The sequence below is a fragment of the Stegodyphus dumicola genome, chromosome 11 (genome assembly GCF_044657685.1).
Source record: "Stegodyphus dumicola isolate Sdum_Otavi_A_Nest chromosome 11, ASM4465768v1".
NCBI lineage: Eukaryota > Metazoa > Arthropoda > Arachnida > Araneae > Eresidae > Stegodyphus > Stegodyphus dumicola.
Window position 1 is genome coordinate 99596255 of NC_140778.1, and position 16863 is coordinate 99613117.

The following is a 16863-nucleotide window of genomic DNA, read 5'->3' on the forward strand; positions in this document are numbered from 1 at the left end:
GCAAATGGTTTCGAAGTACACATTTCTAAAAGAAAAGCTCCTAAAATGTTACAGATGTTTTACTTACCAGATGAAGATACTATTATTAAAAAATCTCAAGTGATGAGATTCAGATCAATAGCTGAAAATAAAGATCAGTTATTTTCAATCATAAATAGGAGCCCTTCTAGCACGAAACTGCATTTGATTCCGTTAACCTTAATAAAAGCAGATGTATCTAGGGGTCTCTTTGGCGACGTAGCAAAAAATATCCAAGATCTTAAATTGGAAAATTTTGTCACTTTCACCTACGATCAGACGAAGTCCCAACTAGAAATAAAGGTGTCAGAAAACACGGAGCTGCATATTACTCAAGAAAGAGCATCCTCCCTTTTAAGGATACTCGGCGTCCGCGAAAACCTTATAATTTCGCAAACGCGAAAGTTTCCTGTGCTTTTGCCCCTAACTGTTGAGGAGGGGGAAGCTGTGGAACTTATAATTAAAGGATATCCCGAAGTAACTATGACTGAAAAAGAAACTTTACATTTGCATGTCAGCGCAGGCGTATATAAATCACCGGAAACTTTATTTCGCGAATTTCAACACGTACATTTAAGACTTTAGCGAATTCAAAAGTGTTTTTAGAAGTTCCTCCAGAATCGGAGCTGGCATTTGGGAAAGGGCTGGCAGACATGCTGGGATTCGTCAACACCCATTTCATAAGCGGAAAATATATAAGCGACTATCCTTTAAAACTGGACGGGGGCATTACAGAACTTTTTGTGTACAGCGATTTAATCGAATCACATCACGTTGGAGATGTGCATGTTCCGCTGCTAAGGGTTATTCCCTGCGTGAATGAAAAAAATGATCAAATTTTGAAGCATTATGAAAAAACTATATATTTTCCTTTGCGAAAGCACTATGTGGAAACGATAGAAATAGAACTGAGAACGAGTAGCGGGAAAAAAATTACCTTTACGGGAGGAAAAACATTTGTAGTCCTGTCTTTTCGCCGTAAGAAAACTATATAAATTGAAGATTTTTCAAGCTTTCCTCTCACTTTCTTAAAACATCCTTAGAGAAATGCACTTAAATCAGAAAGAGTGCGAATCCTATTATTGTGCTCAAGTTGGTGGTGGCGTAGGTGTTTACTTTCAAGGTATACCTCACCAACGAGGTTATGGGTTTTTTGGAGATTTGCGTCGATACATTACGCCGTTGGCACTTAGAGCTGGTCGTTATTTGGGCAAACAGTTGATGCAAACAGAAAAGAACGTCTTGTCAGATGTTGCAGCGGGATCGTCATTTAAGGACTCTGCTCGGAGCAGGTTACGTGAGACCTCTAATAAAATAAAAAGTGATATTTTTGAAAAATTACAGAGGGGAGAAGGTATAAAAAGAAAGCGCAAGAGGAAAAATCGTCAATCAAAGAGCAAGCGTTGTAAGACAAAAGCAGATATTTTTACATAAAGATTAATAGTAATGGAAACTCAGGGGGTTATATGCCTTAAGAGCGAATTGGATCTCTTTAATGGTGTCGCCGTACAACTGGGCATCGATTCCTCTTCCTTCGTGGAAATTCACCCAGTATCTTCATTGTCTGATAAGACGCCCATAGAATTTTACATTAGCGGTAATGGTGAACACTATTTGGATTTGGCGCATACGATACTACACACACGATTTAAAATAACGAAAAAAAAACGATACCAATCTCACCGACGCCGACGGGGTGGCACCTGTTAATTATATTTTAAACACATTTTTTTCCGAGTGTTCAATATTTTTAAATGATAAACAGGTTTCGTCACAAGTGAATTATTCTTATAGAGCCCTTTTGGAAAGTTTGTTGTTCTATTCCAAATCAGGTCAAGATAATCTACTGAGTGCTGGCTTATTTGCAAAAGATACTGCATCTAAGCATGATGTTGTGGGAGACGAAAACGAAGGTTATACAACGCGTGCAAATCGTTGCAAGCTTAGCCAAAGCCTCGACCTCGTGGGACCATTGCACTTCGATTTGGCCACTCAACCGAAATTGTTAGTCAACGGGGTTAATGTACGCATTAAACTGGAAAGGCATAAAGATGTTTTCACTTTGATGTCGGCAAACGACAATTATAAAATTAGAATTCAGTTAGCAAAACTATACGTGAGAAAAGTCAGCGTGGCTCCCTCCATCCTAATAGCACACGAAAAGGCTTTAGAAAAAGGAGTTATTAAGATGCCCATTCGTAGGATTGACATAAAAAGTTTTGCAATATCGAGCGGTTTGCAATCGACAACTATAGCAAACGCTTTTATTGGTCAGCTACTCACACGTCTCATTCTAGATTTTGTATCTAATGCCGCCTATAATGGAAGCATCAACAGAAATCCTTTTAAATTTCATCACTATAACCTAAACTACCTATGCATATTAAATGGGGGACAGATGATACCTTCCAAACCCTATCAGCCCAATTTCGAAAAAACATTTTATGGGCGAAGTTATTTAAGCATCTTTACAGATTTAAATCGATATCATTCAAGCCCCAACATTAATATCTCCTTTGATGAATACAAAGATGGGTATACATTATATGCCGTTGATTTGACTCCAGATATGGCATCTAATGAAAGCCACGTAAGCATAAATAAGAGCGGAAACATAGCCATTGATATCAAATTTGCAGCGGCCTTGCCAGAAACAGTTACCCTGATAGTCTATGCTGAATACAGGAACATAATTGAAATAGACAAGTCACGCGGAGTCACGACAGATTATTAAAAATCATGGACGAAGTTTTGCAAATATACGGAAATGAAATTATCGAACTAGCTAAGGAGGCGGGTGCAGGCGAGGAGGTAATTCGAAGTATAGGCGATATGATGTTTTCCAATAAAATAGCGAACCTGCGCATTGCATTCTTTCTCGCTTTTGCCGAAAAAATTATTGAAATTTTCCCATCAAAGAAACATCAAGTGTACGAAGAAGTGTTTAAAAGCATATACAGAAATATTCATTTCGAACAAAGGCGGTAATGGATACTTTAACTCTGTGTCAATATGCCTGTGGCGACAGTCGAATCAAAAAAACATTTGGAGGTGTATATCCTTCCGATTTCATACCCTTACGAAAGAGACATTACTCCTCATTTATAGTGAATTCGGATCCGCATACTTTACCTGGGAGCCACTGGATTTCGATATATTTTAAGAAAAACAGCACGGCATATTACTTCGACAGTTATGGTCTTGCTCCATCTAACAAAAATATTTTAAACTTTTTAATGACCAACGCTAACAAAACATTTTATAATAAAATATGCTTTCAAGATGATACCAGTACATCCTGCGGAAAATTTGCTCTTTATTTTTTATTTTGTATGGTAAGAGGGTACTCTTTGAAGGACCTCTGCACGAAAGATAAGAAAAAAAATGAAATTTTTATTAGGGAATTTTTAAAAAAAAAATTCAAACGTCGCCGCTGTTGTCATGCTTTTCATGCCAAGAAACAAAATTGTGTGTCTTTGATAAATATGCGTGTTATTCCTGCAAAACATCACTAACGCTTCAGAAGTCGACGATGGACTATTTGCACACTGGAAACTCCGAAAACAGTCCTGTTGAAGAAGTACACGTTGAAAAAATTAATCATTTTTTCTTTAAAAACCTAAGCGACTGTATTCGTAATGCTCTTTACGATGAAAACACTAGCGGGAAAGGAAATCGTCATTACCTGAAAATTTTGAAGAATGCCGAAGTGGTCAAGCATATTATTCATAAAGCTGACCATCAACCACAACAACAATATGCATATTGCTACTTATACATTCAAAATGAACAAATAGCTCTTTTTTCGGCATGTAGTAAATTATATAATAGCATGTTGGATTGTGTTTCTTCGAAAAAAACTGAATATGAAAGTGAATGTATAAGAGATGAAAGCTATGTAATTAAAATTGCTTACTTTGTTATTCTGAATGATGATGCTATTGTGCGAGAATTACATCGCACTTGTGTGTAACACAAACAATTTGATCAATAAAAAGGATTTTTTTTCTTTCAAATGCAATTTTTTTTTGTCTCTGAAAAAAAAAAATATCAGATATATAGATAAATAATACATTTTTACACTTATTTATGAGCTGCCTTTTTCTATTCCACTGTTTTGTTTTCCGGTAAAAGCATCTGCCTTGAAGAAATTAATAAAATGTAAATTCCTCCAAGAAGATACTAAAACCGGACCTCTTGGATAAGGTCCATTTTTTTATTTTTTTTCTAAAGGATTACAGAAGCTTAATACAAAATAATCATTCTTGTATGCATGATACAATGAAAAAATCAAATGAAACAAAAAAACATATTACTGTTGTAAAATATACAAAGGTATCAAAAATTAAAATGAACATTTAAAAAAAATCAAAACGATTTTTCGATGTAAATCCAATATGGGAACTAACCCATTATTTTCATTATACCATGTGAGATGTTATATTGATAATACAATAAGTAATCAAATGAAACAAAAAGTACATTCCACATTATTACAAACATAAATGGAATCATTAAATATCAACAAAAATTTCTTTCCCTCCCCCCACTTTTTCGTCGAAACATACATGGAGGGGGTGTTTATAAAATAAAAATGATAAATCAGAATATTGCCTTAATGTGTCAGTATTTTTATTCATATTCGACAGTTAAAAGAAAAGTTTTCTACATAACCTCCATAACAATTATTATAACAGTCATCATGGTTAATTCGCGAGACATTCGTGTATCAAGTTTACAAAAGAAATACAACATAAATTCCTGTCGCAAATCAAATACAGAGAACTTTGCTTACATATCTCACACCAATTATCTTCATTTCGCATATAAGTATCAGAAATTAAAATGAACATTTAAAGAAATCAAAACGATTTTTCGTTGTAAATTTATATAGAAACTAACCCATTATCTTCATTACACCATGTGAGATGTTATATTGATAATACAATAAGTAATCAAATAAAACAAAAAGTACATTTCACATTGTTACAAACATAAAAGGAATCATTACATATCAACAAAAATTTCAGGGTGTTTATAAAATAAAAATGATTAATCAGAATATTGCCATAATGTATCAGTATTTTTGTTCATATTTGACAGTTAAAAGAAAAGTTTTCTACAAAACCTCCATAGCAATTATTATAACAGTGATCATGGTTAATTCGGGGACATTCGTGTATCAAGTTTCCAAAAGAAATGCAACATGAATTCTCGTCGTAAATGAAATACAGAGGACTTTGCTTACATATCTCACACCAGTTATCTTCATTTCGCATATAAGAAAGGGTATCCCTTTCATTATAACATAAGAAATGATTGAATTTTCTGAAAATTTTACATTTCGTTCTGGTAGTGTCTGTTTGACATCGTAACCACAATTCTAAACATTTGTTGCAGCTTTTCAAATAAATATTAGACTCATTATTTTGAGCAATTACATGTTTTACAAATGTGATATGTGCAATCTTTAGGTGTAAAAGAAATATAACATCATCATCAAAGAAAAACCAGGCAATAAATTGTTTAGAAAACCACTTATTAAATCGAATTCTTTCATAGAGAGTTAAACTTTCATCCCAAAATACATCTCTGTTCTCTAAGGAGAAACTACTTTCAAAATCAATCCAGAATCGACCTTTCTTTATTATATCTCTTAAAATCATACGAGGAATATTCAGTTCTACATTATACAGTTCAGCTATACATAATATCGAAGATAAAATAGTTTGAATACACATATCTTGGAAAGAAATTGGTTGAAATAAAGCCATATCTTCTGGGTATTCTACGGGAGGGAAACACATTTTTGTTTTTTGTCGATCATTAGCATAAAAAAATATAAGTTGCAAAAATACAATGTCACACTCTACAATAAAATGTTACAAAAAAGTTCCATCATTTTTTTTTAATTCATGTCTTCTTCACGCGAGTTATAGTGACCATAAGACAATGATTGAATTCCATCATCTAACAAATATTTTTTGTCATAATATCCCGAGAGGCTAGCTTTATTTTGAAAAATCTTTTGCAGTTCGTGCTTTTTTGAAATGATTGAATATTGAGAATTCCTAATCAGGGAAGCATTTTCGAAAACGTTTTTATACGTTTCAAATCCAATGTTTTTGAGCGCGCTCCTTTTGATTCCTTTCGCGGTCTTTTTAACAGTATCACCGAAACGAAATGCGTACATTTTGCATTTCAAACCCACAAATTCCGATATGGGGGTGAGTGTCTCACTTTTTAGAAATCCCAGTTTTCCACGGTTCTCTTCATTAAACATTATATGATTGGGTTCGAAATTACTGCAATCCAAAATATTTAAAAAATTCGTTTTTAAATCACTATATACATCTTCAGTTGTTATATAGAGATACAAAGAATCTGTATCTGTGTATAACAACTCGCATTTTTCTTTGTAAAAGTGTTTAAAATGGGAATAGAATAATTTATACATGTGCAACTTCGCTAATTCTAAAACGCTGAAGCCTATATAAATCGGTTTATCTAGACACAAATTTGGATTTTTCATTTTGAAAACTGAAAAATTTTCATTAATTATTTCAAAATATTCCAGCAGAGGACTGTTTAATTTTTTTTGGCATTGTTCCTCACTAAAAACGCCCTGTACGCGAATACGTTTCCTAACATTTTGACAGGTTTTTCCATAGAAAGCGTTATTCATCTTTTTAAAGAAAGATTTTTCAAATTCGCTAGACGCATTTTGTCTTTTCATATTATTGAAAGCAATGTATTCTTTAAGCCACGCTCGTTGTTTGAAAGCTAAAATTCTATGAATTTTCTTAATTATTAAACCCTGTTCTACGTAAAACTTTAGATTTAAATAATGAGCGATGTAATTTTTTTTTTCAAAAAAATTGGGTAATAATTTTTTGCATGGAAGTGTCGTCTCTAACTGAAATTTTTTGCTCAGGGTTTTGGCATAAGGCGATAGCATGTCAAAAGTGAGTTCAAAATGTTCCGGTGCTAGCGGTAAATCATTGTGTTGGTCATGCAGATGGGAGGGATATAACAGATCGGATTCGATAATATACCCCACATCACCGTCTTCAACACAAGACAAAATATCAAACGCCTCCACCTCATTTTCCTTTAACCAGTAAAAACCTCCCAATGGCAGGTGCTGGCTCATTACACACCCGTATAGATTATTTGCGTCTATTTTAGAGCGGTGCGTCTGAAGGATAAAAATACTTCGGCTAGCAAAATAACATCTGTATTTTGATATAACTCTAAGTAATCGGCAAAAGTGTTACATCCAAACGAATGAAACACGTGTGTGGCATGTACATAATCTTCGTCGGAAACTGCTTCTCCTTGTAATACATTATTAAACGCGCTCTGCGGTGGAAGCGAAATTTCATCCAACACCGATGTTGACGCAAAATATGAGTAAGGAAATACGCCTTTCCGCAATAACAATTCTCGTTGGGGATTTTTCTCAAAAAATGCATTAAACAATTTAAATTCATGTTGTGACGTTTTCAAATTCGACACCAAAGTGTCCAAAGACGCATCTAAAAATTGAAACGAATCAATAAATTTCATTTCATCTAGTGTAAACATGGTGAATTTTTCCAAATTCACCGGAATAATGTTAACTTTATTTGCATACATTTTCGGCATGTGTTTTAGTAACAGGTGACTATCATAATTCCTGAAATTATGAATTACCACCGGAATGTAGTTTGACACTTTAAAATTCAAATTACAGGAGCGATGTGCAAGACCCCTCACATGCCCATCACTCCAGTGGCAGTGATCTATGACCCGAACATCGCCTTCTAAGAAAGGATTCAAACATATATGACATATATTTGAATCGTAACGTTTTTCCGACGTCTCCTGCATCGGTAAACACTCTTTCATCTTTTGCAAAATTTTAGATTTGATTTCGCTCAACGTTGTGAAAAAATGTTCCATTACATTCTCTCCGCAAAAATATTCATGAAAAATAATCTTGTCTTCCACGTCAGTAACTATTAGGGTATAACTAATAGGAATATGCTGTTCAATTGGGGTAGTATGACTCTGTTGCGGAGAAGGAAACGCAATTTGAATCTTCCGCGTGAGGCATTCAAAATCGGTAAAGACACAAAAAGGATGATAATGCATTTTCATTAAATTTGTAAATTTAAGAAGTGTGTTTTTAGGAATGCTAACTTTCTGCGGTTTGTTTTCATTGCAAAGAGTTTTGTGATACTCTAACGTTTCCCTTCTCTGAAACCCACTTAAACAAGTTTTACAAAAAAAATTTACTCGTTTTTCGTTTGCGTGTAATAGACGATTAAAATTTCGAATACAAAAGAAATGTTTTTGAAAATATAGCAAATCTACTGTTTTTGTCGCATTTCGCTTTTCACTTAATTGCAAAGGTAATATTTCATTTTCCTCATATCCATACACGTTTATGGATACATCGTTCAGGTTTTCAAACATTTTTACATCGCCTAACGCTAAGGGAAATTTGAGGGATCCTAATTTAAAACGTGATATATCCTTTTTATACAAGTAAGCCTTCTGAGGATTTCTAGTGGATTTCGGAAAAACACTTGCGGCAACAGAATATAAAAAACAATTGTCGTCACCACATTTGATATTTAACAACGCTTTTCTATTTTTTAATCCCGTCGGTAAAGCGATGTTTTTACAACCACCGCGATTTTCCCGATAGTTTCCAACGTGTAAGTCAAGGTACTCTAACTTTTTTATTTTCCACCCGCTTCCATTACGCACAAAATTATCTATCAAATTTAAAATCTTTTTAAAGCATCTGTCAATGCTTTCGTAGATTTGGTTAGAGGATAAAATCCTTTCGCAATGAGAACAAAAATAAAAACACTGATTAATTTCTTTTTCATCTTTCCCCAGTTTCTCAAAACATATTTTCAAACATATTAAAATCCTGAGTCTTAAACTCGATCTAGTATTTAAAATGTTGTATATGGCAGGGCGTGCCGTTCTGAATATCTCATACGGATCTTTCTGAGAAGCATCGAATGTTGTTCTTAAAGTGTGCAAATAGCCTCGGTGGGCTTGCGCTAACTGAATAAAATTCATCATTTGAAAATAATAATAAATAAATAATGGAACTTTTTTGTTTACAATATTATATAAAATTCATATTAATTTACTAACTTCCACTACCGCTTTCCAGCAAAATCAGCATTTTGATATCTTTTTTTTTTAATTTTACATACAGTGGCTCTTAATCACCCCCAAAGCTTCGATTATACGATCAATACAATTCATATTTATATTAAATATTTTGGGGGTGGCGGCGGTTTCGGGATACACCCTTACAAATGAAACATAATTGACATTTTTGAAGTCACAAGTTTCTACTGAAACATTTTTTCCAATGTATATTTTAATTTTTTTAAGTTTTTTGCGGGAGGTTTCGCCTTCCTCGGGAGCAAGGTTTAAAATAAGATCTTCCGACGGCTGCACATCCCCCAACGTGTCAACACATCTACGTTTGCGTTCTAAAATAAACTAATTTTAATTATAATTTTATGCTTAACATTTATCGCAGAAAGTATTTAACAATAAAAGAACAATAACACACAAAAAAAAAAAAAAACCTTACGTTTCACTCACCATTACGAGCTTCCATTGTAATCCTTATGGAGGATGATAGCACCAACCTCACCGCTTCGAAATGTAATGATCAAGTGAAAGTTTCACAAGTCTCGCCTTGTGCGCTTACAGGATGTTTACGCTTTCAAAACACGTATTTCATCAAATACTACTTTCACCTCCCCCTCAAAATCTTAACCTTGATCTAACCTTTCTCAAGGAAAAGCGACCATCTCGTTCCTAATTTAGCAATGCAGAATATTATCCCAGCCCACTCAACTGAAACCAACCCTTTCAAATGCGCATATTACATTCGACTCGTGAATTTTAATTAAATCATTTCCCCCCTTTTTTTTTTTTTACAAGCCTCTCATCCTTCATTTAACGCGCTATTTTAGAAAAACATAGTATATGACAAACAGTCTCGCCTACATTACCGCCTACTACTACATCCAAGTACTTTTGAAGGACGACGGCACTTCCGGGGTGCAGGGATACTCAAATCCTAACTACTCATAAAGATTAGTAAATCTGTTGTAGTTTGCATTGAAAGTAATATTGAGCTTCTTATGAAAAGTTTCAAACCTGTTTATTATAGATGTTTCTGTAAGGTTGGCTAATTGATAAGTAGTTGCATTGAGAAGTTCTTTATGAATAATTTCTGCGTAGAATTGTTTTCATATAATGCTAAAGTTATTAGTTGTTTAACTATTTTTGTAATAGTAAAAAGCTGTTTTAATTTTTTAATATCTGATGTAAGTTGCGACCAATTCAGTGTACTTTTAAACTTGAGGTGACTGATTTCGGTGGATATGCGTTGAAGAATTTTGGCTTTCCATTTTTAGAAGGTATCTATGGGTAAATTCAGTTGATAGCTTGCTTTAACTATAACTTTGTTGATGTTGTTTTCGAAAGTCTTGTAACAGAAATTTGTAGCCATGTTTCTGGCTGGTCTAAATTTTGTACCATAACACATTAGTGTTTTAAGTTGATGGTTTTGTATGATATTCAGGTTGCCAGTAATTATGTGCTGGTGATGAGAATCCTCGTAATTGCTGTAAATTGGTGTCTTACAATGTCATTCTGCTCTTTCATCTATTTCATGGTGGTTAGTCAGCAAGTTGCTTAAGGTCCTTTGATATTTAAATGCAACCATAGGTAATGTATCAACTGCGGTAATGTATCAACTTTACAATCTCTGATGATTCTTGAGAAATGAATATTGTCAAACTGCGGATGTAGAAAATTGACTTTAAAATAAATTTTGCGTTGAGTGAGACTATTAGAGAGTCCGAAAAAACTAAAATCGAGAATCATGTCTTTAATGATTTGTATGTCGTCGTAGCTTTATTGAATGAATTTTTTTAGTTTGATAAGGAATTTATTAGTACAGGAGTGTAACAGTTGAGAAGTTTCTTGGGAAAGTTATCTGAGTCAAAGAAACATTTCAATTGTTTTTTCAATGCAAATGTATCCAAAGTGGATAAAAATCTCGCATTATTTTTTATTTTGCTTCCTCTTATTCCTCTCTGCGTTTTGTTGCTGTAGTGCTTAAATTGGCTGAAAATAGACTTCTTAGAAGTATCTCTATGACTATGTATATAAGTGTTAAGTCCATATGGATAAAGTGAACGTTGTTTTAGTATATAGAGAGATTCCTGAAAAATTCGTGTTTTGTGATTGGGTATTATATCTAGTATCTGAAGTTGAACAGAGTTGAAGTCATGGTGTTTAAAGTGCTCTAATTCTGCTGTATTGAGTTGTGATGGTGTACTTATTTTAATGCTATTTTTTGTGCGTTGAATTTTTTGATTTAAGCTCTATGGTTATTGATTCGAAAGTAGGGATTGATTTTAGTCTGTCCTATATATTTTATATGTCAAGTGCCGCATGTAATCATGTAAATACAGTTAAATGTTTTTCATAAATATTGTATTTTGGGTTTATCTGTAGCAGGCATGGCGTTAAATTTTCAAGTTTTTCATCTAGTGGAATGACATTTAATGATTTCAATTTCAGATAAACTAGCAAGATATAAAAGTAAGGAGGCTGCTAACCTTCAATAAGGTAAAGTTTTTGTATAAGAACTTTATAAAACTTAAAAATTAAAATATTAAAAAAGAAGAATGGTGGTAATATATAAAGTGGGTACATTAGGCAAGAGATAAATAGCGCTAATAGCTGCTATTTAGCATATCCAATGTTGTATGATCTTAAATTCATTAAGTGCGAAAAGAAGTTACAATTACTTGCGCAATTGCTGCAAAGTTAGTTAATAATAATTTATTTCCTAAACAATATTGATTAATTGACTATATTATCTCCTAAGTTTAATTAAAGTAGAATTATTTTAAAAGAGTGAATCCATACTGAAAAGTTATATTTCGAAAGATGTTTCGAAGTAATTTGAAAGCAAAATTTTAATAATGTTTTAACGGGGACTAGAGTTAAATCATCATGAAGAATAAAATTTAAATTGTAAAAGGAAAATCATATATATATATATATATATATATATATATATATATATAATAGTTATATAAATATATATATATATATATATATATATATATATATATATATATATATATATATAATAGTTATATAAATATATATATATATATATATATATATATAAATATATATATATATATATATATATAATAGTTATATAAATATATATATATATATATATATAAAATCTTTATATATATATATATATGTTACCGTGAAAGACCGAAATTGGAGAATGTCGACTTTCACCGGAGAATGTCAACATTCACCAAATACGTCGGTGAAAGATCGAATATTGCATTACATTCTTGTACATTCGGACCCTCACCGGTGTATGTCGACACTCACGGATGTGTTCTGGTGTAGGTTGAAAAGAGAGGAGTATATGTACACCCTGTCATTGCAAAAGGAAGTGTTCCACAAACAAATGCTGTTGTAAAAGCAAGGGCCTCTTGTGCAATTGAAAGTGTCATAAGAGTTTAAGTTTTTGCAATAAATAAGATTTGAATCAAGTAATTTAGTAAGTTTTAAACTTCTATTATTTTCCTTTCTCATTTTGAATGTACAGTGTGTTTTAAGTTCTTATATTCTTAAGTTCTTAATTTAAGTGCGTTTTTTCATGACCGAATTACGGAGAAAATATAATATTCTTATGTGTTCGACATTCACCATTAGTAGATGGTGAATGTTGACATTTACCGGTGTAAGTCAGAAATAAGAGTATTTGGAAAATATTTCGGACATACAACAAGCGACTATGTGAATGTTGACATTCACCGGTGAAAGTCGACATTCTCCAGATTTCGGCGTTTCACCATAACATATATACGATAAACGTATGTATATAGATATATATGTATATGTGTGTGTGTGTGAATTAATGTTAGGAATTCTGATCGCACATATTGATCTATAATACAGAGCAAATTTGGCAGATGAATAAGATAAAATATTCAGATTTATTTCAGTTCACATTTGCGGCCCCAATTCATTTGAAATTCTAAACCTACCTATTTCTAGAATATTTATATTACTCATATTGTTGAAATAGAAAGAAAGTAGCACGACGTCGTGTCATCCGTGACAGAGATAGAAAAAATGTGCATAGATCGACAATATTGTGGCTTAGTAAGAGAAATATTTGATTCAGGAAATTTTATATTCCCAGTTAGCTAGGTCATCATCTTTATGTAAAAATCATGTGATGGGTATATATATATCTACATAAATATATTTTAATTAATTAATTTTCGTTTTTTAATTTTCTATTAATTCAAAATTATTTAATATTATACATTAAAAAATAATTGCATGAAAAGTTGGAATCTCGAAATTTTTATTATGTTTGATAAGTACGTTCTCAAAACTCGAGCTAAATAATATTATAAATCTCTGTAAATCTAGAAATATATAGTCTAACAGAAACAGATGAAGAGAACAATTTATATTAGATTTGTTCCGAATAGAGTATAGGATGGATTTCAGTGTTTACTTAATTTGTTTTACATACATATATATTATTATTTATAAACATAAAGTCCTTTTTGTCTTTGTTACTCTAATTATATCAACTATTTGACATTCAACAACTAACTTCATAACAACTTCTCATTCACAAATTTTACAAACTGGCCGTTTAAACACGTGTACTTTGTATATTAGCTTTCTGTTTAGATATTTCATTAGTTAATGCAATAACGTTTCCTCATAATCAAAAGGTATAACAATAAATTTGAATTCTTCACAATATGATTTTCCAACTTAAACATGTATAATATATTTTTGTAATGAGGAATGAAAAAAACATTAAGCATTATAAATCTGAAAACGTATTATTTTCCAGACCAGCGTTTTTGTCAAAAAATTATTAAATGTATAAATAAACTGGACCTGAAACATTATGTTTTGTTTTATTATTTTTTCCGAAAAGACTTACGTCTCCGACACGTATTGCAATCTTAAACATTGGGGATCCAATTCTTCTAGTAGTTGTTCGCTGTAGTATATTTCTGCTTCTCCTTCTTCTTCTTCAAATAGACGTCGATAATTATTTGCGCTGAAATATTTTTATTTTATTAAATATATATGTTCATATGTTTGAATTCATTAATTTAATAAATGATTACTTATACGTTTTTTGTGAATAGTAGTAAGTTACAGTTTGCGAGCATTTTTACAGATTGTCAAAGATTTTTAAACGCTCAATGTTCCACGAAGAAAATATCTTTACTTATTCAAAATCTTTTAAAAACAATAAATATGGAAATGAATATTCCTCTTATTAGCCTAAATTCCATTATGAGAATATACAGGTATAATAGGAAATGAAGCTGCTGGCACCAACAGCTCAGGATGCTATATTAAAAGGTCTGATTGACATCTATCATCTCAAATCAAACCATGCAATCAGGAAAAAATTTTCCAAACACGTTTTAATAAAATAACAAACAGGATGGGACGAGACAGATACAAGAAGATTGCTCGACGGTTACCTCCCGCAAGTATCCCTATAAAGAATAAATTATTTTCTCCAATTAGATTGGCAACAAATCATGGAAAGTTCCCATTTTATTACCAGAGATTCTTAAGAAGCACGTAAAATGCGAGCGCGAAAAACCTGCAAATCTAGAAAACCTAAGCTTTATAAATGGCACTCTCCCTTACTTTCCCTTCTTAGAAAAAATAACCAGGATTTGCATCAAAAATTCCAGAGAAACGTGTTTCTACAATATGAAGTGTGTGTCTGCACTTCAACAATTTATGAAATATATTATTGAAAGTGAAGGAACTGTGATTATAAGTATCTAGTCATATTACAAAAGTGAATAAGCATATATTTAAGAACAAGAAAATTTTTTAAACGGTGGCTTCCGTTGACCATGCTGATGAAATTTCCAGTCGAGCGCAATTAATCAATGTTTGGGATCTCAACCTGATGGCTGCGTATGCTGAGTCGATGACTGATCATTCATTTGGACAATTTCCGCACAGGATTAAAAATTGCCTTCCTACAGACTTCTTCACTTAACGGGCCATGCGTTCAAAACACAGATTTACACGTTAACTGAAATGTATAAAAAATTAGCGAAAACAAAAAAAGTATTTAAACGCACAATATCTCTTCGGATCTTTTTATGTTCCTGGTTATTACATCTGCTGAAAACAATTTAATACGTTTAAATGCAATTACATTTCATTGAAGTGATCTATTAATTGTTTAACTGTTTTCTGCTGTTGACTTCAATAAATTTAATGATGTTTGGTATTTCATTTGTTTCCAGCAACACCTAGTCTCCTTTGCAAAGAAAATTAATATTAACTTTTGTAATTAAGAAATGATTTAGATGAAAAATTAAATTGGACTGGAGATAATGTCTCGGTTGTTTTCGTTAAAGAAGTTCGTGCTTTCCTAATTCAAAAAATATCTCCATATATATACATAACATACATGTAATTAATTTACACACTTAAAAAAAGTATTCTTCACATGGTATCTTCAAATGGGTAGATACGATAGCTGAAAAACAAGTGTCGGACTAAAGCGGAGCTGCAAAGAGCGATTTGTTGTACTGATACTTCCGTTTATATAATTCTTGTTATTCGATGCATGTAGTTTGTTGAAATTCGTGTTACAAATTGCTTTATTCTCTGATGTAAAATGAATTATCCCAAATTTTATTCAGAAGATTTAAATAACGGTTTCGATCACAATACACAGCAGTTACTAGTAAAATATCTGGATCAGTGACTTCTTGACGTCATTTAAAACGCTTAATTACAGGGCCGTAGTACAATTCCCAACCGGCCCCAAACCCAGGGGTATAGCGATATGCAATAGTGACATGATCGAAGATTCTTTGGAAATAATCGCTGTCATCGAATGACATGCATATTCTATTTAAGTAATCATAGTCATCAGCTTTTAATATTCGTTGCAAATAATCATTGTCATCGAATAATCATTGTAAAGAATTATTCTCATCGGATAATCATTGAAAATAATCTTTGTCGTTACATAAAGGGACAATATAGCTGATGTATAAAGAATTGTACTCAAATTCTCAATAAAACAATCGAATATGTATTGCAATTTATCATATGATCATTATTTACAGGAATGATTCTTAAATGATTTCGACCTACGGCTCCTAATGACGCCGAGGAAAACTTGCGCAACTGTGACAAAAAGAAGATTTTAAAATACAATAAAAGCTTGAAAGCTAGGAAAAATGTCTCAATTTAATTTCCTTTTGTTTAAATGAAGCTTAATGTTTTTAAAGGGAACTGAATATAACGTCATTGTATGTCGAAAATCTTTCGTTAATATCAGTATTTTAAATGAATAGCTGCTTTTGGCAACTTTTATGTTTCACCTTTGGATACGTGACACGATATGCTATCGCTACGTTAATTCATTTATTGAGATTTTGAAATTTTGTTATATTGAAATAAATTTAAATTATAAACTCTAATGTATTACCTGAAGTGTCAAAGGTCTTTGTTTCCTGAGTTGGCAAGAAAAATTTATTTACGAATCGCTGGTTGCTTGGAAAGAATGAATACATTTTCTTCATAATGAAATGTTTCTATGCAGTTTATGCTATTCTAATTTTATTTATAAAAATTTAATTTCTTTTATTGTATAGTTCATTTCTGAGTAGAAGTTTAAACTTCTGTAGGTATTTAACGTAATTTAGATGCAATGTTACTTTACTACAGATACATAATTTT

The 16863-nt window shown here is 32.1% G+C and overlaps 2 protein-coding genes across 2 annotated transcripts; one reads left to right on the top strand and one right to left on the bottom strand.

Annotated features, from left to right (window-relative positions):
• The first annotated feature begins 1065 nt into the window (after positions 1–1065).
• Positions 1066–2752, top strand: LOC146994222 (uncharacterized protein F54H12.2-like). Its single transcript, XM_085826335.1, has 2 exons — positions 1066–1372; positions 1851–2752. The coding sequence occupies exons 1-2, from the start codon at positions 1066–1068 to the stop codon at positions 2750–2752; spliced, it is 1209 nt and encodes a 402-aa protein (XP_085682461.1).
• Positions 2753–4205: 1453 nt separating this feature from the next.
• On the bottom strand, positions 4206–9883 carry LOC146994223 (uncharacterized). The gene is made up of 2 exons (XM_085827021.1): positions 9640–9883; positions 4206–9524 (listed from the first exon to the last, which is right to left on the bottom strand). Exon 2 carries the CDS (start codon positions 9100–9102, stop codon positions 7198–7200), a length of 1905 nt encoding a protein of 634 aa, XP_085683147.1. The 5' UTR covers positions 9103–9524; positions 9640–9883; the 3' UTR covers positions 4206–7197.
• Positions 9884–16863: the final 6980 nt, after the last annotated feature.

Excerpts from the sequence above, each read along its gene's own strand:
- LOC146994222 (XM_085826335.1), top strand. The coding sequence starts at position 1,066 with ATGCACTTAAATCAGAAAGAGTGCGAATCCTATTATTGTGCTCAAGTT. Across the intron at positions 1,373-1,850 it reads AAAATTACAGAGGGGAGAAG|GTCAAGATAATCTACTGAGT; the intron begins GTATAAAAAGAA and ends ATTCCAAATCAG.
- LOC146994223 (XM_085827021.1), bottom strand. The coding sequence starts at position 9,102 with ATGATGAATTTTATTCAGTTAGCGCAAGCCCACCGAGGCTATTTGCAC.